Source organism: Dictyostelium discoideum (genome assembly GCF_000004695.1).
Source record: "Dictyostelium discoideum AX4 chromosome 3 chromosome, whole genome shotgun sequence".
Lineage (NCBI taxonomy): Eukaryota > Evosea > Eumycetozoa > Dictyosteliales > Dictyosteliaceae > Dictyostelium > Dictyostelium discoideum.
Genome location: NC_007089.4, coordinates 2,377,848 through 2,402,847, shown reverse-complemented (window position 1 = coordinate 2,402,847; position 25,000 = coordinate 2,377,848). Strand labels below are relative to the sequence as shown.

Here is a 25,000-nt window from a genome sequence, read left to right as displayed (position 1 = left end):
CCAACACAAAATACAACTGCAGCAACAGCAGCAAAACCACAAACTAATGCTAATGAAAATAATATAGATGTATCAACAATGACAGAAGAAGAAAGAAGAATTCATAGATTAAATAAATTTACACAAGGTGGTGGTGGTGCAACAGCATCAGCATCAGCAACAAGTGCAACAACAACAACAACAACATCATCATCATCATCATCATCACCATCATCAAAAAATAAAATACCAACAGCAGCAGCATTAGAAGAAGAGAAAAGAAAAAGACTATTAAAATTTGGAACTGCACCAATTTCAATCACATCACCACCACCCCTACCAGAAACTAAAGTGAAAGTACAAAAATCTAAAATTCATGTTAATAAAAAAGAGGAAATCTATGGTTCAGTCAATGAAATTGTTGATAGAAAAAAGAAATTCGGACTTTCTTCACCACCAACAAAATCAACTACTACTGCTGTTAACACTACTAATGGTTCATCATCATTATCAGTTGAAGAAAGAAAAAAGAAATTTGCAAAATAAAAGATATATTCAAATAATTATTTTAATTAATTTAATAAAATTGATATTAAAAAAAAAAAAAAAAAAAAAAAAAAAAATAAATAAATAAAAAAATAGAAATTAAAAAAATTATAAAATAATAATAATAAAGTCTTTATATTTATAAAATATGATATATTATGTACACATGTTTTTGTTTTATTTTTACTATAGTATTTTACTTGGTTTTTTTTTTTTTTTTTCTTTTTCCTTTTCCAATATTTTATTATCATTTTTTAAAAGTGGCTGCTTTTTCAACATATTTCTTCTTTTCACTTGGATGTAACTCTTTCCATTCTTTACCAAGTAATGACGAAACCATCGCATTTGTTAATTCTGGATTATTTGTTCTTAATTCTTTTCTTTTATCCATTGTAAATAAAATGAAAGCATTTGGTGGTTTCTTTTCTTTTGGTTCAGTTGATGATTTTGATAATTTTAATTTTGATTTAGAATTTGAATTGTTGTTATAATTATTTTGATCGCTATCAGAATCTTCATCATTTATTTCATTATTATTACTATTATTATTATTATTATTATTATTGTAATCATTATCATCATTATCATCACTTAGGTCATAATTTTCAAGGTCATCAAAATCATCATCACTATCTAATGCCATGTCACTGTCGGTATCTTCTTCAAAGGCATTGGTTAATGAGGTTGGTAATTGAAAGTTCTCAATTTGTGATATCGGTTGTATTATATTATTACTAAATGGATTATTGTTATTAATATTATTGTTACTATTGTTCGCATTCATTATGTTTCTTGAAGAGGAGGGAAGATCTTTATTGAAGAATTTTATTAAATTGAAACAATAAGCATTCAAAAAAAAAAAAAATTCAAAAAAAAAAAAATTAAAAAAATAATTAAAAAAAAAACAAAAATAAAAATAAAAAAAATAAAAAAATAAATAAGGTAATACCACAAAAAGAGAAAATTATTAATTTTTAATCCTTTTTAATTTATTTTTATTTGTTTATTTGTTTTTTTTTTTTTAGCGATCAAAAAATAATTGTTTTTTTTTTATTTTTTTTTTATTTTTTTTTTTTATTTTTTTTTTACTGGGATCTTATTTTTTTAGGCTTTTTTTTACGCTTCTATATTTTCCTTTCGATATGGCGCGATGTTGATATCTTCCACAATTTTTTTTTAGGCTTTTTTATTTCCTTACAAATATGGCGCGAAGTTGATATTTTCCACAATTTTTTTTTTTTTTTTTTTTTTTTTTTTTATAATAATTAGGATTTTAAATGCCCGAAAATTAAAAGATTTAATGGGAGTTATTATAAATATTCTATTTATTATTATAATTTTTTTTTTTTTTTTTATAAAAAATTACCAATAGGATGAAAAATTTAAACAAAATAATTTCACAGAAAATTCAATATTGGGTCACTCGATATTTTCAATAATCACATTAAAAAAAAAAAAAAAAAAATAAAAATAAAAAATAGTCTAGAATGAAAATATCTAACGATAAAATTTTTTTTTAGATTTTAATTGAAAATGGAAGAAAAATTAATATCAAAATTTAAAATAATTAAAACAAATCAGTTTTAAGAGAATTAGGTGAATTACATTAATGTAATCATTTTATTTTTTAAAATTTTATTTTTTTCAAATAAATTATAAATATAAAATGTAGTAATAAATATAAAATTAATAAAATACTAACTAATTATTTTATATTTATAATTTATTTACTTTGAAGGTCTTAAAACCTTTATTTTTTTTTCATTTTAATTTAAACAAATTATTTGAATTTATTATTTATTTTAAAAAATTGTTTTTTATTTTTATTTTTTATTTTTATATGCTAATTCTTTTTATTTTTATTTTTATCCTTTTTTATTTATTTATTTATTTATTTAAATAAAAAGAAAATTTATAAATTATTATAATTATTTTTTTGAAATTGGTTTACCACCTTTACCTTTGAAATTTGAACGTGGTTTATCATCTTCATCATCACTATCGATATCACCGAATCTCCAAACACCTAATCTCTTTGATTTAGCTTTTTGTTCTTCATCTTGAAGTTGTTGAATTGAGGGTAATTTAGTTGAACGATCGACACTAACCAAACCATTACGAACCAATTCACCATTGATAATACCAGCATTATCAGAGAGGAGAACATGTTGAGTACCATCGATATCACGTATGATATTAACGCCAACTTTGAGATCTAAAAACTCTTTTTCCATGAAATCCATAGCATCATTGTAGATATCATCATTGGAAGGATTCTTACAAGAGGCTAATTTGACCAAAGTTACCAATGAAGGAAGGCTTTGTAATTTATGATTGATATTTCTAATGAGAGTACTTGATTGAGATTGTGGGAAAGATTCTCTTTCACCCAAATCAATGAGATTAACATTGATTTTACCATCGGCGATAGAGGTAATCTTTGAACGATGCCATTTCTTGTCATGTTGAGATTTGAATTTAACGATATCACCAACCTTTGGCATTGCAACAATGGTTGAATCTTCATTGTTAATTTCCAATGAAGCCAATTGAGATTCGATATCTTTAGTTTTGTTATTAGCGAATTGAAGGTAAACTTCAGTTGGTGAGACTACGGCTCTAATGTAAGCTTCACCAGTTTCAGCTTTTTGTTGTTGTTTTCTCTCTTCTTCAGCGGCAGCTTTTTGGTTTGCGACTCTTTGTTCCTCTTCTGGGTCATAGTTCTTCCAAAGGTTGAGACGAGATGATTTGGCTTTGTTTTCAGCGTCTTCAAATCTTTGATAATCATTGAGACGATTCATTGGGTCATAGATTGAGGCGAAACCCATTTCAACCAAAGAGAGTGCGAAATTCTTATTACCAACCATCAATGTACCAATAAAGTTACCACCCTTATCGATATCTTCAATTTGAATGTGTACATCATGTTGATGGAGATGCTCACGTGAGAAACCCAATGCTTGATTGGAGAGTTCTTCATTTTCATCACGACGTGGTGCTCTAACGCCACTCATGGTGAAATTGATCATACATGATTCCTTCTCGATGAAAAGTTTGACTCTTTGTGCAGAGAATACGTAATCGACCACTGCTGGTAACACAATGCCACGAATGTGTGGTAAAAGTTTTTGTGCCTTTGCTTTGAGATTCTTATCCTCTGAGGAGACATCATTCACATTGAAACTTGGTGCACTATCTTTGTTGGAGTAAAGACCACTATGCTTCTTTTTGGCTTTATTCTCTGCTGTAATCAATGCCTCATAATCAATGGCACGATTATCTGCTCCCTTATGTTCGGTTAAACGAGCTAAACCTGCTTCCACTAAACCTAATGAAACATTTCCTTTACCTAAAAATACACTATAGTAGGGTTTCTCTGGTAAATTGCTAGATGCAATAGCTGGACGAATAAACTCTAACTTGGCAATAACCTTTTGACCAATTAATCTCTTTCTTAACCATTCTTTTGCTTCATATGCATAATATCTTTCAAATTTACTATCTTTATCTTCCTTTTCTGATGGTTTTGTGAAATTTGGCACTCTAATACTTGCTAATGTAACTTTATACTCTTTTCTATCATTTTCACTTAAAATACCAACTGTACCATTATTACCAATATCAATAACTTTACCATCAATTTCTTTTGGATATGGTTCATTTGATGATGATGATGATGATGATGATGAAGAGGTTGATGAGGATGATGGTGATTGATACCAAACTCTTATACCTTGACCTTTTGCAGTTTCTTCAGCTTGTTTTAATAACATTTGGTCAGGAGCACTACGAGTAGCACCACTCCATGGAACATAAGTACCTAAACCATTCTTCAAGAGTTCACAAGCTACATCTCTATCAGCACATTTTATAGTACCAAAAAGGTTACCTTGTTTATCGAATGTATCCAATGTCAATTGAACATCTCTATGTAATAAATTCTTGGAGATGAATGATTCAGCTTCCAATGCAAATGGTTCTGGTTGCATTTGATTATTGTTATCTTTTTTATAACCTGGACATTGAACACCTGATAATTGAATTAAAAATGTATGAAATGATGGTGTAATAGTAACTCTATAACTTGCTGCATTTCTAACTTGTTCAACAACTGCTGTCAATTGTTTACCCTTTAATTTATTAAATAAATCAAATGAATTAATAGTATGAATTGGACGAATTGAATTTGTAATTGCAATTGGATTCTTATTATGAATACCTAATTCTTTTGAAATTGCTTCACTTTCTAATTGAATTAAATTTAAATATTCACTGTATATATATATATATGTTTTTTTTTTTTTTAATAAAAATAATTAATATTTTTAATAATTAATGTATAATGATCTCATTATAAAATTATTTTATTTTATTACATACGGTTTTTTATTTTCTTTACCAGTTGTTGATCTATATAATGAAGCCCAACCCTCTTCAATCATTTGTTTATTTAAACTATTTTCTAAATCATCATAAAGATAAACTGAAATGAATTTCTTACCAGTTGGTGCAGTATAATCTGTAAAGAATTGAACTTTTTTACCAATACATTTTGATCTTAAAAATTCACGACTTTCCCATGCAAATGGCTAAAACAAATATGTATATATATAATTAAATTTAAGAGTTAATAAAATTTACATATATATTTTTTTATTTATATGTATTTATTCTTACCAAATCTTTTGTTGGTGGTTTATCATTTGAACCATGATAACCTAAACGTGGTACAGTAAGATGAGATAATGAATATTCAACTTTTGGGGAATCGGCTGTTTTTAAATCTTGAATTACCAATGAATCACCACTATTTACTGCTCTAACTACACCAATTGTTGGTACTTGTGGTTGAATTTGTGATTGAGGAACATTGGATTGTGTATCTGTCATTTCTTTCCTTTATTTATATAAATTAATTAAATAATTTTTTTTAAAAAAAAAACAAATAAAACAAATAAAGAAAAAAAAAAAAAATAAATAAATTTTTAAAAAAAAACTTTTTTTGTGTTAATTTTTTAATTTAAAAAAAAAAAAATAAAAAAATAAAAAAAAAATAAAAAAAAAAAAATTTCACCATCACCATGTTTGTCATCATTTTTTCAACTTCAATCAATTTTTTTTTTATTTTAAAAAAAAATTAAAAATTAAAAGAAAACCCAAGAAAAAAAAAAAAAAAAGATAAAATATTAATTATTTGTTTAGAAAAAAAAAAAAAAAAAAAAAAAAAAAGGTTAAAATATTTATTAATTATTTGTTTAGAAAAAAAAAAAAAAAAAAAAAAAAAAAGTTAAAATTTTAATTAATTAGTTGCTTAGAAAAAAAAAAAAAAAAAAAAAAAAACAAGTTAAAATAACTTTTTTTTTTTCGAAATTCCAATTCAATAAATAATAATTTACACACCAACACACACACAATTAATTTTTTAAAATATTTTTAAAATAATTTATTGTGTTTATTTTAAAGATAAAAAAAAAAAATAAAGACTGGAAATGTAAAACATTCCAATTCAAAGTGTGGGGTTGCGTTGGGTTTAAATTAAATAAACAAATATTTTTTAACAACCAAATATATCTATTTTTTTAGCACACCCCACTAATTATACCACCATTCAATTATTTATCCATTCAATAAAATTCTTTTATAATTATTTCATACCAACAACAAGAAAAAAAAAAAAAAAAAAAAAAAAAAAAAAAAAAAAAAAAAAAAATTAAAAATATAACCTTTTTTACTTTGGTAGAATCTTTTTTTTTTTTATAATTATAAAAATTACTTTTAAAAAATATCCAATAGTAGTACGAAAATATAACATTACATTATATAATTACAAAAATAAAATAAATAAAAATTGTAAAACCAAAAAAAAAAAAAAAAAAAAAAAAAAAAAAAAAAAAGGTAATTAATATTTCCAAAATGAATATATATAAATTTTAAAAATTAATATTAATATTTTTCTTTATTTTTTATTTAAGTAAATAAAATAAAAAATGAAAATTAAAAAATTTTTTAATTTTTTAATTTTAATATTATTAATTTTATTAATAATTGATTTTGGTAATTGTTTAAAAGATGATAGTGAATCATCAACAGAAACCAAAAGAGGTACTATAAAACCAACTAATAGTGATAGTAGCAGTGGTATGATTGATGATGTTTTAATTTTAGATTCAAAATCAGCAAGTGGAAGTGATAGTAGTTTAGGAGAGATCGATGGTCATAGGATTGTAAAATGTAATGGGACTCAAGAGCTTTCTTATGAAGCAGGAGAGATGAAAAGTTTCTATAAAGAAAGTACGCCAACTGTTGATCCATATACATGTGGATTAACAGTTCCATCAAGAAATTCATTAAAAGATGCACTTCTTTCAATTGATAAATGCGAAGATGAAGATTCATGTAATGGACATAAAATATCATGTACAGAAATTGAAATTACCAATGGAGAGGAAGGTTTCACCTATGGAACATTCTCTGTTATGTTAAAGCCTGGTAACGTACCAAATACAATCACTAAAGTTTCATTGGTTCAAATGGAGGGTAGTAACGGTCAAATGGTTAGTGATGTTTACATTGCAATCTATGGCAATCAAACAGAGATTCGATATGGTTATCATTATGATGGCTATGAAAATGCCAACACTAAATTCAAAAGTTCACGTGTTTCCAACCAACTTTTTCAATCATTTACCAATGTAACCATTAAATTCACTAAAGAACATCTATCCTTTTACGCAGGCGGTCAGAATATCGGCCACATTGCAAGTATGTGGAATAAAGAAAAAGTTGCCACTCCACCAGTGTATTTCCGTGTAACTTATTTACAAAACTCTGAAGTTGGTTCAAATGCTATTAAAACTTCGCTACTCCCAGCATCTGCCTATGTTAGAGATTTTAATTTCGTAGCAGGTCCTTGTACTGATAGTGATGATGAAGTGACTAATTGGGGATCACCAAAAACTTATTTAGATTATTATACTAGTAATTGTACCATCTATCGTCCATTATTCGTTTTCAATGATACCATTCATCCAGATTGGGATATAAAATCAGTTGGCAATCATAGACTCCAAAGTATTCAATTCCCACGTATTGGTGATAATATTGAATTTGGTTTCAATGGTGGTAAGAATACAATTCGTTTCATTACCACTAAACCTTTTCCAATTTATAGACATAAATATTTCATTTTTTGGATTAATGGTGGTGATAGAGGTGGTCAAAATCTTTGGATAGCCGCTACTCGTAAGAATCATATCATTGCTAAATTAAATGTGAATGATTATGTTATCGGTGGTATTCAAAAGAATCAATGGTATAAGGTAATCATTGGTATGAAAAAATTCCAAACTCAACAAACCAATCCTAAAAAGACAGTTTACATCGATGGTATTATGTTCCAGCCAACCTATGATGGATTCATGGATATGACTTATTTCGATGATCTTATGTTTTCCAATGGTTCAATATGTATGGAGAAAGGAAACTATTTACAAATCTATAGTAAAGGTAATTTCTCAGAGGGTATGGAATTTGATAAATCAATTGGTAACTTTGATCCAAGAAGTACAGTGATCCAATATGAAAAGAAAGATACAATTGAATATCAAATTGTAAAGAAAACTGTACTTCAAGTAAACTTTATGAATGGTAGTATCAGTATCACAGAATACGATGGTTTACAATTCACACTTCAATATATACCAAACAATGGTTATATCAGCGGTGGTACTGCAAATGAAAATCAAAGGGTTGAAAATGTTGTAAACTCATTACGTTTACAATTATGTCTAATGCAAGAGGATGGTATTGCAACTTTCCCATGTCTTTCATTATCATCCTATGTTGGTGGTAGATTCCCTGCAAATCGTTGGTTTACTTTGAGTATTCCTTGGAATGATTTATCTGTTGATTTCGAAGGTGCATCATTTGGTGGTTTCATTATTAAATCTCCAGATGATATGGATCCTGATGTTTATCAAGGAAAACTTTACATTAGTCAAATTTTAGCAACTCATTATAAACCACCACCAATTGAACGTATGACTCAAGGTTCATTTGGTTTTAAATTATCTTGGAATATAAATTTAACTTTATTATCAATAATTTCAATAATTTTATTAATAATTTAAAAAAAAAAAAAAATATTTATAATAATAATGATCTTTTATAGTTTTTTAAAAATAAATAAATAAAATAATTTTTTGTATTAATTTATAAAGAGTATTAAATTTATTTTTTTTTATTTATAAATGTAATATTTTTGAATTGATGTTTTAAATATCTGATTTTTTTTTTTATTTGTACTTATATTTACCACTTTTATTGGATTAATCAATTTTATATATTTTTTTTTTATTTTAAAGAATAAGTTATTTTAATTAATTATTAATAAAATTTTTAAAAAAAATATATTGAAATTATGTGAGTGTTTATAATAATAATAAAAGGTTTAAAGCTATTTTGTTTTTTTTAAATTCTTTAAATTTGATTTTTTTTTTTTTTTTAATATTAAAGTAAATCTTTTATTTCAAAAATACCAAATTTATTAACATTCAATTCTATCTCTTTTTTTAATCATGATTATTATTTTATTTTATTTATTTAATTATTATATCAGTATATATTTTTTCGTTTAATATAAAATTTAAAAATCCAAAATAATTCAATTAATTATAAATTCCATGAAGAATAATTGAATATAATATATATATATATATTAATTTTAAAAAAATAAAAATTTAAAAACTTTTTCCAACTTTATTTTTTTTTTTTTTTTTTTTTTTACTATTTATTTTATAAATTTAATAATTAAATTGATAGGTAATCAACAATCGATTAATTAATGAAATTACAAATCAATTGGTTCTATAGTCGAATCTTGATCAGTTTTACGTGCCCTTCTACGTCTATTCTTAAATGCATCACCACTTGCGATTGTATCTAAAAGATCATCAACAACTGATTCTTTAACTTCGACGGTTTCACCTTTTTGTTTTCTTTCTTCAGCCAATTGTTTCTTTTTAGCGTCTTCTTCTTCTTTAAGTTTTTTAGCAGCCTCTCTTTTAGCAATCTTTTCGGCTTGGATGGAGAGTTGTTCATTCTCTTTGGTAGCTTTATCATATTGATCCATGAATTTAGTGAACATGCCAAAGAATTCACTTGGTTCAGATTTTGAATCTTCACCAAACATAGCCAATAAATCTTTATAGTCGGTTTCAATTTGTTGAGATGATGAAGTGATCAAATCAATATCTTCAGCGGTTTGAGTGCAAAACTCTTCATATTTAACTTTGAATGGATCGACGGCTTCTTCGCCAGTACCAGAGTTGAGAGTTTCAATTGATTTTTGAACTTGAACAAACTCTTTTCTCAAAGTGGCAACTTCAGCTTGAACTTGTGATAATGATACACGACCAGCAGCTTCTACATGACCAAGATCTTGAGCAAAGCTATTGAGATGTGGGAAATCTTTAATGACAACACGAGTGAGATAGTTAACCAAGGATAGCTTATTATCGGTTGATTTAGTATCGGCAAGTTTTGTGATGGTATTAAGTTTGAAACCATAGGCATTACCTCTTGCTGTACCACCATTAATGAAATTACCAAGAATTAAAATTACCTCTAAAAGTTTTGGAATCTTTTCACTACCTTTAATTTCTTGGGTACCTTGTTTAAAGTTATCAATGTCAACTTTGAGATCACTCTTTTTGGATTCATAAGCATATTTGAATTTCATTGCTTGAAGACGAGCTTTAACTTGTGGAACTGAATGAATTTTCATAGAGAATTGTTCTGGTGGTCCTAATTTGGTGATATCTTTCTCTTCACGAAGGAATTCATTGATATTATTGATGTCATCTTCAGATGGAAGGAAACCAATTAAAGCATCGATATGATTTGGTTGGAAGACAGTTTCATCACCCTTGGAAATGGCACCACAAATGTCATCATAAGATTTACCTTTGAATTGTGAAAGGAAAATGGAAAGATTTTGTGAGGTCTTTGGGTCAATAATAGAAACTGGGCCAGTTTTCTTTGGTGCGGTTGATTCTTTCTTTTCAATAACTTTGGCAGCGAATACACCTTCAATATCTTTATAATCCAAGTTAATGTCTTTAGAGGTATCTAAATTGAACTTTGAGAAAATGGTACCTTGAATCTTTTTATCATTTAATGAAACCCATTGTAAACCTTTCATTTTAAGTGCTGGAACTGGAACTTCTTTTCTTGGTGGAGCAGCAGCTTTCTTCATACCAAAACCACCTGGAGGTGGTGGTGGACCTTTACCAAATGGTGGTGGAGGTGGTGGTGGGCCTCCTGCTTTAGCGCCAGGTGGTGGAGGTGGTGGTGGTGGGCCTCCTCCTGGTGGTGGTGGTGGTGGTGGTGGACCTCCTCCAGTCATTGGTGGAGGTGGTGGTGGTGGTGGTGGACCTCCTCCAGTCATTGGTGGTGGTGGGGGTGGTGGTGGTGGACCTCCTCCTCCAGTCATAGGTGGAGGTGGTGGTGGAGGTGGTGGTGCACCTCCTCCAGTCATTGGTGGTGGTGGTGGTGGTGGAGCAACACTAGTTGAAGCAGCAGCGGAATCTGGTTTAGCAGTACCTTGAGTTAATTTCAATTGTTCAACCAATGCTTTCAATTGATTAATTTCTTCATCTTTCTTTTTAGCGATATTAATTTGTTCTTCCAATTGTTTAGTAGTTAATTCTTCATTCTTTTTAATGATTTCAACTTTTTCTTTGAGTTCAATATCTTGAGTAGTGATTTTCTTTGCAAGATCTTGAGCATCCTTTTTAAGTGATTCAATTTGAGATTTCAATGGTACTTCTTTAGCTTCTTGTTCACACATGAGTAAAAGGTTTTCCAATGGTAGAATATCCTCATCGATACCAATATTCTTGTCACGTAAAGAGATTTGTTTGATAATTCTTGATGCTAAAACCCAATTTCTAATGCCAACATCATCATCGATTGGTAAGAGTAAGAGATCTTTACTAATTTCTCTCATACAATCTACCAAACCTTTTGGACGAATACGATCCATCAAGGTCTTTAAAACATCATCGACATTATCCAAATTCAATCCTTTAAACTCTTGGAAACGTTCAGACATTTCTTTGTTATCTTTTGATTCTTCTTCCTCAAACACAGTGATTTGAGTATCCAATTCTGGGGACTCATCATAAGTGTAATTACTAAGTTTAACCAAAATTTCCTTAATTCCCAACCAATAAAACTCTTGTCTGAGTGCTAAACGTAAATCAATCTCTGCTGGTGTATTTACAATAATATTAATAAATGATAAATAAATTGATTTGGTTTTCAATGTTTCTTTAGTTTCAATAACTCCTGCTTTTGATTTTAATGATTTGACAATTGAAATAAATCTTCTACTTTCTTTTTTTTCTTCTTTAAAATAATTTAATAATTCAATAAGTAATCTTTTTTAAAATAAAAAAAATTTTAAAAATTATTTAAATATTTAAATTTTGTTTTAAATTTATAAAAAAAAAAAATAAAAAAAAAAAAAAAAAGTTAAAAATTAATATTTGTAATTTAAATATATTTTTATATGTTTTTTTTTAAATTAAAAAAAAACCACCACTTACTTATGACCATTAATTTTTGGTAAAAAACAAATTGTATTTAATAAACCAATTGCCAATTCATTAACTTTTTCCTAAAATTTAGTTTAAATTAAAAAAAAAATTATAAGATTAATTAAATTTTCCTTTTTTCTTTTTTTTTTTTTTTTTTTTTTCTTTTTTCCGATACTTACATATTCAGAACCTAAACATAAAACAATAGTCTTGAAAGAATCTTTAATACCAAAAATGTAACCAATACCAACGTTATTGTTCATTAAATTTTTAATACAATTTAAACATTCTAATTGTTTTTGTAAACTTTCTTCTGTGTGACTATGTTTTATATGGTGATAAGGTTGAAAATTAATATGATTACGATTGAAAGGAATTATTTTTTAATTTTTAAAAATTTGTATTTAAATAATTTAAATACAAATTAAATTTTGTTTTGGTTTTTTTTTTTTTGAAAATAAAAAAAAAAATAATAAAAAAAGATAAATTAATATTATTATTATTATATAATAAAAAAAAAAAGAAATTGGTTTTTTTTTTTTTTTTTTTAATAATAAAAATAAAATAACTTATTATTTTTGGTTGCGATGGATTTTAAAATATAAAAATAAATAAAATAAAATAAAATAAAAAAGTTTATAATTTTTATATTATGATCATTTAAGTAAATTATTTGAATATCTTTTTTTTTTTTATAAAAAGGGAAATTAAAAAAATAAAAAAAAAAAGAACAATGAAAACATTTATCCTATAAGGAAATATTAAATTTTTTTTTTTTTTTCTTTTTTTTTTTTTTTTTTTTTAATTTAATTATAACCTGCAAATATTGATGCCAGGCATCAAATAAATCAAAGGTGGTTGGGAGGTGAAAAACAAAAAAAAAAAAAAAAAAAAATTGGAAAAAATAAAATTAAATAAAATAATAAAAAAAAACAAATTGATGATATATTTATATATATATATATTTACAAAATAAAATATGGGAAAGAGATAATAATAAAAGTGTTTTTTAAAAATAATTAAAATAAACTTACTCTTTTTGTTGACATATAAACTTAATAATTCAACTAAACGAGTAGTAGCACCTAATTTATGAAATTGGTGAATCCAATCTAAACCACGGGAACGTAAGGCTACACTTATGTTTTTAAGTTCAGCAACTGATAAACCATCATCAACTCTTGGTGTAACTGGTGATAATGAACCCAATGATGCATTAGATGCTGAATGTGATTTCTGAAGACCACCTGCTAATTGAATATTCTTTCTTGTAATTTCTTTAATTAAAAGTACAACATATTCATCTGGATGTTTTTCATTTGCTAATTTCTATTTTTTTATAAATTATTTTAAAAAAAAAAAAAAAAAAAAAAAGATTAATAATAATAAAAATAATAATAATAATAATAATAATAATAATAATAATAATAATAATAATAATAATAATAATAATAATAATAATAATTTATTTAAACTTACATCTCTATGTTGTTCAACTAATTGAGCTCTTGCTTCATAAGGTAATTTCATCATACCTTCTCTAGCTTTTGAATCAGTTGCTAATTGTTCAACTAATTGAGCGAATTTCTTTTGAATTTCGTCATGTCTTTTCTTTTCTTCATCTTGTTTATCTTTACCGAAATTGATTGCAGTGATTGCAATTAAAATCTCACATTTTTGGTCACCTTTGCTGGTTGCAATGCTCATTGGTACTGAATAATTACATGCTTCACCCAAAATTAATGATTCTGGTAATTGATAAGTTGTACTTGATATCTCTTTCTCTGAAAATTGTTTATGTTCAATTAATTCAAATTCAAGACCTGGTTTCTAAGTTTATAAAATAATTTATAAAATAAAGTTAATTTTTTTTTTTTTTTTTTTTTTTTTTTTTTTTTAATTTATTTATTAATTTTAATTTAGGGAAAAAACTTACTTGTGGATTCTTTTCTTTTTTAATTTCAAGTAGACAAGAAAAATTCCATTCTGGTTCGGCAGACTTTGTGATGACTTTGGTCTTTTGTTGTTTTTTACCACCCCAAGTAACTCTGAGATATGGTGAACATACCGACCCATCGGAGCCAACAATGTTTTTACCTTTTTTAATGTCCAATTTAATTTGGTACAATTTATCGGCCATTGTTTGATTTATTGTTTATTTATTTGTTTGGTTATTTTGATTTTACAATGACCCCTCTCTCTTTTTTTTTTTTTTTTTTTTTTTTAAAACTTTTTAAGTTTAAATATTAAATATTTGTGTTTTTATTAATCTTTTTCTATATATATATATAAATAAATAATATTTTAATGTACAATTGATTTGTTTATTTATTTTATTTCTATTTCTATTTTTTATTCTTAAAATACAATTATCTTGAAATAAAACTTTAAATAAATAATAATCAGTGGTGGTTTTTTTTTTTTTTTTTTTTTTTTTGTTTTTTTTTTTTATTTTTATTTTTTTTATTTTTTTTTTATTTTTTTTTTTTTCATTTTTTTTTTTTTATTTTTATTTTTTTTTTTTTTTTTTTTAATTAAAATATTGATCTCCATAACCTTTTTTTCCAATAAAAAAAAAAAAAAAAAAAAAAGAAAAAAAAAAAAATAATAAAAAATAAAAACAATTACATTTATTTGAAATCTCGTCCTTTCATCAAAAAGTCCGAATTTTCACTGTTGGCCTTTTATTTATTATTGAAAATAAAATAAATAATTTTTGATTACTTTAAACATCAAATTTTCTATAATTATTTTTTTATTTTTATTTTTTCACAAAAATTTTTATTATAAAAAAAAAAAAAAAAGTAAAATTTAATTTTTTATTTTTTTTTGAAATTTCGCCATGTGGGACTTAAAAGGGAAAAAAACAAAAAAAAAAAAAAAAAACATGGATTTTTTTATTTATTTGAAATTTCGTCCACTAAACCTTTGAAAAATTTTTCTATTTGGTAATTTCTATTTGATTTAATAAAATTATCATCAAAATTACTATTATTATTTATATTATTATTATTTATATTAATATTATTATTATTCGCCAAAATAATTGATGATTGATCATTTGAAAATTTATATCTTTTTGGTTGGTTATTGATATTATTATTAATATTATTTTGGTCTTGTTCATCATTTTCATCGAATCCAACAATATCCAAATGAGATGGATGAATATTATTATTTAAAAAGTAAGATTTTAATAAATTAATAATAAAACTACCCAATATAATTTCATCCTTATTTGAAAATGACCTATTTTGACCTTGAATAACTTCAATCTTATTTTGGTTAATTGAAATTTCAATTGGTACCATTGGATTCCTTGAATTTAAATATAAAAAAAAAAAAAAAAATAAAAAAAAAAAATAAAAAAAAATAAAAAAGTGTGTTAATAAATTAATTGTATTAGTATAAATTATTTTAATAATAATAATAATAATAATAATAATAATAATAATAATAATAATAATAATAATAATAATAATAATAATAATAATAATAATAATAATAATAATAATAATAATAATATAACATACTTTAAATTCTGAGAAGAATCAATTAAAGTTAAAATAAATAATGACGAAGCACTTTCAGCAGCAGGTGTTGATTTTAAACGAATTGGTAAATTTCTTTCAAAAATTTCCAAAACTTTATAAACTCTTAAATAAGTATCCATATGTTTAACGATTGAAGTGATCTTAAAAATGATATCATCATTATAACCAATGATTGATTTCTTACCAAATATAATCTTTGGAGTTCTTCTTGAAAGATTGAATGTCAATTGTTTTTGTGATCTTTTCAATTGCATAACTGATATCTTTTTTAAAATTGTTTTTAAAACAAATAATAATCTATTCTTTTCTTCATCTGAATAAATTATATTTTTACTAGTATTATTTTTAATTTTACAATTTGTATTTGTATTTGAATTTGTATTATTATTATTATTATTATTATCTTCTTTAACTTTTGTATCCATACCAATGAATAAATTGAAATTACCACATTCAATTCTAATTTCTTTTTCAGTTAAACATTATATTTTCACTACTTGTATTTGCATTTAATGATGGATTCATTGTTATTAAATTACTACCGACACCACTACCACCAACTTGAAATGTACCAACTTGTTGATTCGATGGAATATTTGGTGATGTTTGATAGTTTGTATTACCACCACCACCACCACCAACGTTTCCACCAACATTACCACCAACACCAACATTACCACCACCAATATTAACACCACCAATACCACCACCAATTAAATTTTGACTATTTGAGGTGTTTATAGTTGAGACTTCTTTTGATAATTGTTCAAAAATTTCATAATTGAATTGATATTTTTGAGCTTTATTTAATTGATTCGTACAATTTATTATGAATTTTCTATGAATTTCTTCTGGATCATCTGAATTTTCAAGTTGTAATTGTTGTTGTTGTTGTAGTTGTTGTAATTGTTGTTGTCTAAGTTTATTGAAAGCCGATGATGAGGTTGATGGAAATGATGAAGTTGGTGTTTTTGGGGTGTTGACTCTATTAGAGTTGTTGTTACTATTTGTTGCACTATTTAATAATTGTTGATATGGAATTGATGGTAATTTTTTTAAATTTGATGAATGATTAAAAAAAGTTTTAGAATCTGATGATTTAACATTGATATAGAGTCTTTTATTGATTGAGCCTTGGTAGGGTAAATGAGGGAAATCAATATTGATCTCACCATTTGGTCCTCTTGATAGATCAGCATCAGTTTGTTCAATGAATGAACCCGATGAATAGTAACCGTAATCAATTGATAAACGTTTTGCATTGGATTTGTTTAGGCCAGGTTGAATTCCACCACTGCCAACCATACCTCCCCCATTGGCCCCAACCATACCACCGACGGCAACACCGCCAACGGCAACGCCACCAACGCCGCCCACGATGCCACCGCCAAGTCCTCCGACATTACCTAGACCTCCACCACCGACCACCCCACCAATACCACCCACTCCAACACCGCCCACCCCAACACCACCCACTCCGCCACTACCACCCCCTCCTCCACCACCGCCACTCATACTATTGGCAATTGCACTGCTTAAACCAGTTTGTTCTTTCCCTTTTAGTCTCCATTTAGTACGAAGTTGTGAAACATCATTCCACCAACCTGACATTGTAGAAATTGTATCCTTCATTTTAGTTGCACCCAACTTTAATTTCGAAGCAACATTATTCAATGATTGCTGTTTATGTGATATTCTATGAGTGATTTCCCAAATTTGTTCAATTGGTTTTTGAGGTGTTTTAGTATTACCATTCAATTGAATTTGGTCACTATTTCTCAACATATCAATTAAATAAATCAATTGTTCCAATTCAATACGTGCCATATTTTTATGTTCATGAAATGATATCATTGGATTGACTTGTTGTTGCTGTTGTTGAATTTGTAATTGTCTTTCTTTTTCTTTTTCTTTTTCTTTCTCTTTATCTTGTAAATTATTATTTTCATTGTTTTTATTATCATTTAATTTAATTTGTTCAATTTCTTTTTGATGTTTTGCTTGATTCAAAATTTGAATAAATTTATCTGATTTTGAAATTTGACTAAAAAAAAAAAAAAATAATAATAATAAATATATAAAATATCAAAGAGTAAAATAATAATAATAATAACTTACATTGATGGATATTCAACACCTGCATGATCAACTTGTGCAACTGGTGGATTATCAGGTGGGATTGATATAGATATTTTAAAATCCATATTTTTAAAAATTTATAACTTTGTAATTCTATCCAATGTAAAAAAAAAAAAATAAAAAAATAAAAAAAAAAAAAAAATTGGGGGATTCTTTTTTTTTGTTTTTTTTTGAAATTTTTTATTTTTTTAATTTTTGATTTGATTAAGTTCCCAATTTGAACAAAATCCATTATAAAAAAAATAAATAAATGAAAATTGAAATCAAATAATTTTATATAAAAGGAATTCACACCCAATTTTTATATTTTTTTAATTTTTTTACTAAGACTTTATTATTTTTTTTTTTTATATTTTTTTATTTTTTATTTATTTTTTTTTTTTTCTTTTTTTCTTTATTTTTTTTTTTTTCTTATATAGGTTTAACATCCAATCCAAATCATGTGAGATATTACAATTTAAAAGACGTTTAAAAAAAAAAAAAAAGAAAGAAAAAAAATTTTTATAAAAAAAAAAATCAAAATTAATAATTAAAATTTAATATTCGAGAGAGAGAGTGGGGTGGTGATGCATTATTCGTTGTGAGTGTGATAAAAGTTTTTTTTTTTTTTTTTTTTTTTTTTTTTTTTTGATATTAATTAATATTAATAAAATCTTTTTAATAATTTTTTTTAAACGTTTTTTGATAATAAAAAAAAAAAAAAAACCTTTGTCACAAACAATGAATAATGCATCACACAAGTTGCCACTTTACTCTCTCGAACATTAAATTTAAAATTTATATTAATTTTTTTTTTTTTTTTTTTTTCTTCCTTTTTTTTTTTTTTTTTTTTTTTTAATCACTTTATAAATAAATGCAAATCCGCCCTCCCATCTCAAAAATAAAAAAATAAAAGAAAAAAAAAAAATAAAAAAATAAAAAAATAAAAATAAAAAATAAAAATAAAAAAACCAAAAAAAAAAAAAAAAACCATAAAAAAAAAAATAACTGAATTTTTGTACAAAACCACCCACTCCACACACACACATTTTATAAAAATAACCCAACAAAATCAAAATAATAATAATAAAAATAATAATAATAAATAATAATAAATAAATAAATAAATAAAAATAATAATAATTAATAAAAAAAAAAAAAAAAAAAAAAAAAACTTGAATTTATATGAATAATTAAACACCACAATAACAATTATTTAGTTACAACAAAATAATTATTATTTATAATAAAATTAAAGGAACAACAACAACAACAACAACAACAACAACAACAACAACAACAACAACAACAACATCATCATCATCACAATTACCACATCAAACACATTAATAAAGTCATCTATTAAAAAAATAAAAATAAAAATAAAAAAATAATAATAGTTGACTTTGTAAATTAAAAAAAAAAAAAAATGAAACTTCAAATTTATAATCCAAATGGTGAAGAATTTCAATATGATTTTAAATCGGATATACCATTTTCATTTCACATAAAGAATTTATATGAAAATTTAGTGGTACATAATAATGGATTAAAAAAAATATTACAATCATTCCCCTACTGTGAAGCAAATAGAAGTTACGATGAAATTTATAGTCATTATTCATTACAAGAGGCAACATCTGGTAATTGGATGTCAAATTCAACTGATTCTACATTTATCAAAGGTTCACCAGATAATACATTATTTTTTAAACTTAAACCATTAACTCATTATTTAACACCAATTGAAAAATTAATTGGCACTACTACATCATCATCATCATCATCATCATCACCATCATCATCATCATCATCATCATCATCATCATCGTCATCATCACCATCATCTCCTTCTCTAATTGGTTTAATATTATCATTACAAACTCATTTAGCATTATTAATGTATGAAAATATTTATGGAAATAAAAATAATAGTAAAGATACTAATAATAGTGGTACCATCAATAATAATAATAATAATAATAATAACAGTGGTGGTAGTAATATTAAATTATCATCAACACCGTCATCATCATTTTTAACATTTCCAACATCAACATCAAATTTATTATTAAGTTCTGATGTGATTAAAAAGATTTTAAATATTGTATTTTTAGCACCATCACCACAATCACTTCAATTATTAGTGTTTTTAGTATCAAATTCACCAAGTAATGATGATTTACTATCACAAATTTCAAATACACATTCAAATTCACAATTACATGGTTTTTCAATTGGTGGTGGCGGTGGTGGTAGTGGTAATAACTCAAGTATCACATCAATTGGTGGTGGTGATAGTAAAAAAATTGAAAATAAAGATAATAGTGGTAGTGCTGTTGTTGGTTCACAATCAAATTCACCGCAATCAAGCTCTTTTGTAAAATCCCAACAAATACAACAACAACAACAATATCAAAAACCAAATAATTCATCACCCCCACCAACTACAACAACTACAACAACTACAACAACTACAACAAGTGGATCACAAGTTAAATTATCAGTTGGTGGTAATAGTGGATCATTTAATAATACAACAGAATCATCTCCATCATTATTTACATTGGTGGATACAGCAATCAAATCAGTATCAACTGAACATTCATCAAATTTCTATTTACACATTTTAAATAATCCAGCCTATAATGAAGTGATTGAAACTCATTTTGAAATGGTTTGTTTAATTCTATCATTGATTAACAATATGTATAGATTATCACCAAATCCAATCAACTATTTCAATAGACTTCATAATGATTCAATCTTAAAGTATATAATGGAATTTGCTAAAAAGAATCAAAAAATTTATCAAAATACTCAATATATTGTTTTAAGAGTATGTATTGTTATTAGTAGTAGTAGTAGTAATAATAAAATTTTAAAATATAAATTAATACTAAAATATTTTTTTTTATTAATAAATTTTTTAAAAAAAGAATTATTTAATGAAAGAATTACATATGCAAAGATTACATCCAATTAATGTTGATAAAGTATTATCACATCAAATACTATTATCAGATTTATGGGGATCTGCATTATCATCATATCCTTTTGGTGGTATAAATTCTGAACATTGGTTATTACTTGGATTTAGAAGTTCAAATCCAATGGAAGATTTTAAAAATACTGGTGTTTTAGCATTAAGAAATTTATCATACTTTTCAAAACAACATCTTCAACCATTTCAAAGTTTATTATTAACTCAAACTAAAAGAGAAAAAGATGATAATGATAATAACAATAATAAAGTTATTGATAAACCTATAATAACTAATAAATTTAATATTGAAACTTTAGATGATGATAATGATAATAATAATAATCAAGAATTAAATAATAATAATAATAATAATAATAATAATAATTATAATATAAAAACTAAACCAAGATCAAATAGTAGATCATATCCATTAGCAACAGTTGCAATATCATTAACATATACACTTTCAAATATATTTAGAATTGGTAGAATTAATGATTCACCAATTGATAGTTCAATTTGGGATATTGCATTCAGTGGTAGTAATTGGTTTGATGAAATATTTGTAACAACATTCAATTTATTTGAATCACTTTGGCATAGTGAAGCTCATTCCTATTCAGATTTCCCACAAGTAATCTCTCATACTAGAGAGATTATTGAAAAGGTTTGTTCAAAATCACCAATTAACCTACAAGATTTTAAAGATAAACTTACAACGTTATTAGAGAAAAAAGATGAAATCTCTTCATTGGATGTAAATACTGTAGAAACTTTAGCAAGATATCATCAATTACAACCTTCTCATATTAATAAAAGACATATTCATAAATTTTTTGGTGAAAGAGTTAATGTTGATAAATTACCAAATTCAAATAATCCAACAGATAATATTATTACTACCAATACCAATACCACCACTACTACCACAACTTCAACCAATAATGATTGTGAATCAACAATATTACAAGATCATATAGAATCTGATAAAAATAATGATGATAATAATAATAATAATGAAATAATTGATGATTGTGAATCAAATAGTAGTTTCTTAGTAAGTTCAAATACTAAAGAATTTTCAGGTAAAAATTTAATTAAATTTTTTGGTGAAAAAACAGATCAAAAGGAACAATATTCAACTCAACCATCAAATGTTAAATCTTATAAATTGAAAAACTTTTTTGGTGATCAACCAGTTGTTATCAATAAAAATGGTGGTGGTGGTGGTGGTGGTGGTGGTGGTGGAGTTGATAACGAATTAAACCAAGGTGGTGAAACTGTAAATAAAAATAAAAACGATTTAATAGATGATAGTGACGATGAAAACGATAATGATGAAGTAAATAATAATAACAATAGTAATAGAATAAATCAAGATATTAATCATAAACTTTATGGTAATAGTCCAATTAGTGAAAGAAATCATAGATTACATGTTTTCTTTGGTGAATGGTTTGATACTGAACAAGTTGAGTATAATGAAAAGATTAGATCATCAAGTAGTACACCTGATACTTCATCACCACCATTAAATTCTCAACCAGAGAGTGCACGTCTTCATAAATTAAATAAATTCTTTGGTGAACGTGTAAATATTCCAATTTCAAAACCAAAGGTAATCGGTGAAGGTGGTGGTGGTGGTATTTTCCCAATTGACGATATCGATGTAACTGATGGTTCAACAAACAACCATCATATTGGGGGCGGCGGTGGCGGTGGTAGTAGTGATAATTTGCTATCAAGATCACCAGAAGAGACAAGAAGTGATTTTAAAGCTCAAAAAGTTTTAGGTGAAAGATTAGATATTAAAAAAGAGAAAGAATCAATTAATTTCGCATCACAACCATCAAATGTTAGAGAATATAAACTTCATAAACTTTTTGGTGAAATGGTACCAGCCCATAAACAAAAGTCACCAAAACTACAAGGTGGTAGTGGTCCATGGAAAAAAGGTAATGTTTCAAAATCAGATTCTCAAGCTGTTGTGGCCCCATTAAATACAATTAAATTTAATAATGGTAATACAAATATGAATCCATTATTACAATCTTGTCCAACTCCAATTAATTCTCCAACCTCACTTTCAAGTGATCATCTATTAGATGATGTTTTAGATTTAAATCAAACTAATAATAATATTGATAATGAAAATGATGATATTAATGAAGCAATTATTCCACCATCTTTATCTCCAACTTTACTTGGTGTAAATAATCATGGAGAAGAAGAAGAAGAAGAAGAGGAAGAAGAAGAAGGATATAATCATACTCAAGATAATCATGCTCAAGATAATCATGCTCAAGATAATTTATTATTATTAGATGACGATGATGATACAAAGAGTGAACCAATTCCATCAACTAATACTTTATTAGATTCTGATATTATTCCAAATAATACTACCACCACTACCACTACTACCACTACTACCACCACCACCACTACAAATACTACCGGTCAAAAGAGAATATCAATTTTAAGTACTGATACAAATAGACCAGGTAGTTCAAATTATGGTGAATCATCATTAAGTAATGGTAGCAGATTTGATGGTATACCAGAATCAACTACTCATAATGCAAATGGTGATGATGATCATCAAATTAATTTACATTCTTCATCACCACAACCATTACCAAAGTTTGTAAATACTGATGACGAAGATAATAATAATAATAATAATAATAAAAAACAGGATGATGATGAAGATGACGAAGATGACGATGATAAAGAAGAAATTAGAAAAAAGAGAGAAAATAAAACAAATCATAGATTACATGTATTCTTTGGTGAAAGATTTGATGTTGAAAATATTCATTTCTTTACTAGAGTTTCATCATCACCTGGCTCTTATGATGCACATTTAAATAATCCACATTTATCAGTATCACCACAACCAGAAACTGTTAGATCCTATAAATTAAAGAAATTCTTTGGTAAAAATCCCGAAGATAATGTTACACTCTCCTCCTCTTATGATAGTTCAACTTCACCATTATTATCACAATTAAATCATCATCATCATCATAATCATCATCAATCTGCTTCAAATTTAATTAATAACATTAATAACAATAATAATAATAATAATAATAATAATAGCAATAATAATAGCAATAATCAAAATAATTTAAATTCTAGTAATAATAGTAATAATAGTAGTATTAGTAATAATAGTGGAAAGAATAATACCAATAATAATAATAATAATAATACCAATAATAATAATGATAATAGTCCAAGTACATCACCAAGTTCATCATTTAAGAAACATCAATACCAATATGTTAGTGCTGAGGATCCCGAAGGTGATGTTTCAAAAACAAATGAAATTAGAAAATTACGTAGAGATTTTAAAACTCAAAGAATTTTAGGTGAAAGATTAAACATTAAAAAGGAATCAACCGTTGTCGCTTTCCAAGATCAACCTTCAACCATTAAAGTTGATAAATTGATTAGTCTTTTCGGTGAAAAAGTTGGTTTTAGTTTAAAAAGAAAAGAATCTCAACGTGATCTTCAACACCAAGCTTCTTCTTCAAATTTGAAATTTTCTTTAGCTTCATCTTCAAAATAGATTTAAATTTTCCATTTGGAAAATTCAAAATAGATTTAAATTTTCCAATCAAAAAAAAAAAAAAGAAAAAAAACAAAAATTGTAATTTTAAAACAAAAACAAAAACAAAAACAAAAACAAAAACAAAAACAAAAACAAAAACAAAAACAAAAACAAAAACAAATACAAAAAAAAAAAAAAAAAAAAAAAAAAGTAAAAAAAACAAAACCAAAAAAAAAAAAAAAAACAAATAATAATAAGTGCAAATCAAAATTATATCTGAAATAAACCTTTTTTTTCATATTTATTTAAATAATAATTGTTTTTTTATTTTTTTATTTTTTTATTTATTTTATTTATTTTATTTATTTATTTTGGTGTATTAAATAAAGTAATCATTTCATCAATAATTAATAAACAACTAAATTATCCCGACAAGTCCATTGGAATTAAATTTTATTTTTTATTTTTATTTATTTTATTTTTTTTAATTTCCCAATTTTTTTTTATTTTTTTTTATTTTTTTTTTTTGTGACATAAAATTTTTTTATTTTTTATTTTTTTAACTTCATAAATATTGTAAACAAAAAAAAAAAAAAAAAATGAGTGAAAATAATAATAAAATACCAAGTTTTGGATTAAAAAGTAATGTTAATTCAAC

The 25,000-nt window shown here is 25.1% G+C and overlaps 8 protein-coding genes across 8 annotated transcripts in view; 4 read left to right on the top strand and 4 right to left on the bottom strand.

The window, feature by feature from the left end:
• Positions 1-525, top strand: part of DDB_G0279663 (SAP DNA-binding domain-containing protein) — a gene marked incomplete at both ends in the record, with an annotated part of 777 nt that extends 252 nt beyond the window's left edge. Inside the window, one exon of the mRNA XM_636493.1 lies at positions 1-525. This exon is cut by the window's left edge and continues 252 nt beyond it. Within this exon, the coding sequence (XP_641585.1) occupies positions 1-525 (525 nt within the window).
• A 247-nt stretch (positions 526-772) lies between these two features.
• Positions 773-1,309, bottom strand: DDB_G0279661 (HMG1/2 box-containing protein; the record flags this gene model as incomplete). Its single annotated transcript, XM_636492.1, has 1 exon — positions 773-1,309. The coding sequence occupies one exon, from the start codon at positions 1,307-1,309 to the stop codon at positions 773-775; it is 537 nt and encodes a 178-aa protein (XP_641584.1).
• A 1,144-nt stretch (positions 1,310-2,453) lies between these two features.
• snd1 (Staphylococcus nuclease domain-containing protein) lies at positions 2,454-5,415 on the bottom strand (the record flags this gene model as incomplete). The annotated part of the gene is made up of 3 exons (XM_636491.1): positions 2,454-4,797; positions 4,906-5,114; positions 5,203-5,415. The coding sequence occupies 3 exons, from the start codon at positions 5,413-5,415 to the stop codon at positions 2,454-2,456; spliced, it is 2,766 nt and encodes a 921-aa protein (XP_641583.1).
• Positions 5,416-6,512: 1,097 nt separating this feature from the next.
• Positions 6,513-8,654, top strand: DDB_G0279727 (hypothetical protein; the record flags this gene model as incomplete). The annotated part of the gene is made up of 1 exon (XM_636490.1): positions 6,513-8,654. The coding sequence occupies one exon, from the start codon at positions 6,513-6,515 to the stop codon at positions 8,652-8,654; it is 2,142 nt and encodes a 713-aa protein (XP_641582.1).
• A 719-nt stretch (positions 8,655-9,373) lies between these two features.
• forA (actin binding protein) lies at positions 9,374-14,265 on the bottom strand (the record flags this gene model as incomplete). Its single annotated transcript, XM_636489.1, has 6 exons — positions 9,374-11,966; positions 12,135-12,205; positions 12,305-12,446; positions 13,159-13,454; positions 13,605-13,955; positions 14,062-14,265. The coding sequence occupies 6 exons, from the start codon at positions 14,263-14,265 to the stop codon at positions 9,374-9,376; spliced, it is 3,657 nt and encodes a 1,218-aa protein (XP_641581.1).
• Positions 14,266-15,022: 757 nt separating this feature from the next.
• med17 (hypothetical protein) lies at positions 15,023-17,883 on the bottom strand (the record flags this gene model as incomplete). Its single annotated transcript, XM_002649113.1, is given in 3 exon segments — positions 15,023-15,443; positions 15,659-17,723; positions 17,798-17,883. Coding segments are annotated over 3 exon segments (2,572 nt in total).
• A 1,343-nt stretch (positions 17,884-19,226) lies between these two features.
• On the top strand, positions 19,227-24,360 carry elmoE (engulfment and cell motility ELM family protein; the record flags this gene model as incomplete). Its single annotated transcript, XM_636486.1, has 2 exons — positions 19,227-20,636; positions 20,737-24,360. 2 exons carry the CDS (start codon positions 19,227-19,229, stop codon positions 24,358-24,360), a joined length of 5,034 nt encoding a protein of 1,677 aa, XP_641578.1.
• A 581-nt stretch (positions 24,361-24,941) lies between these two features.
• Positions 24,942-25,000, top strand: part of DDB_G0279655 (hypothetical protein) — a gene marked incomplete at both ends in the record, with an annotated part of 1,644 nt that continues 1,585 nt past the window's right edge. Inside the window, one exon of the mRNA XM_636485.1 lies at positions 24,942-25,000. This exon is cut by the window's right edge and continues 259 nt beyond it. Coding sequence (XP_641577.1) covers positions 24,942-25,000 — 59 coding nt within the window.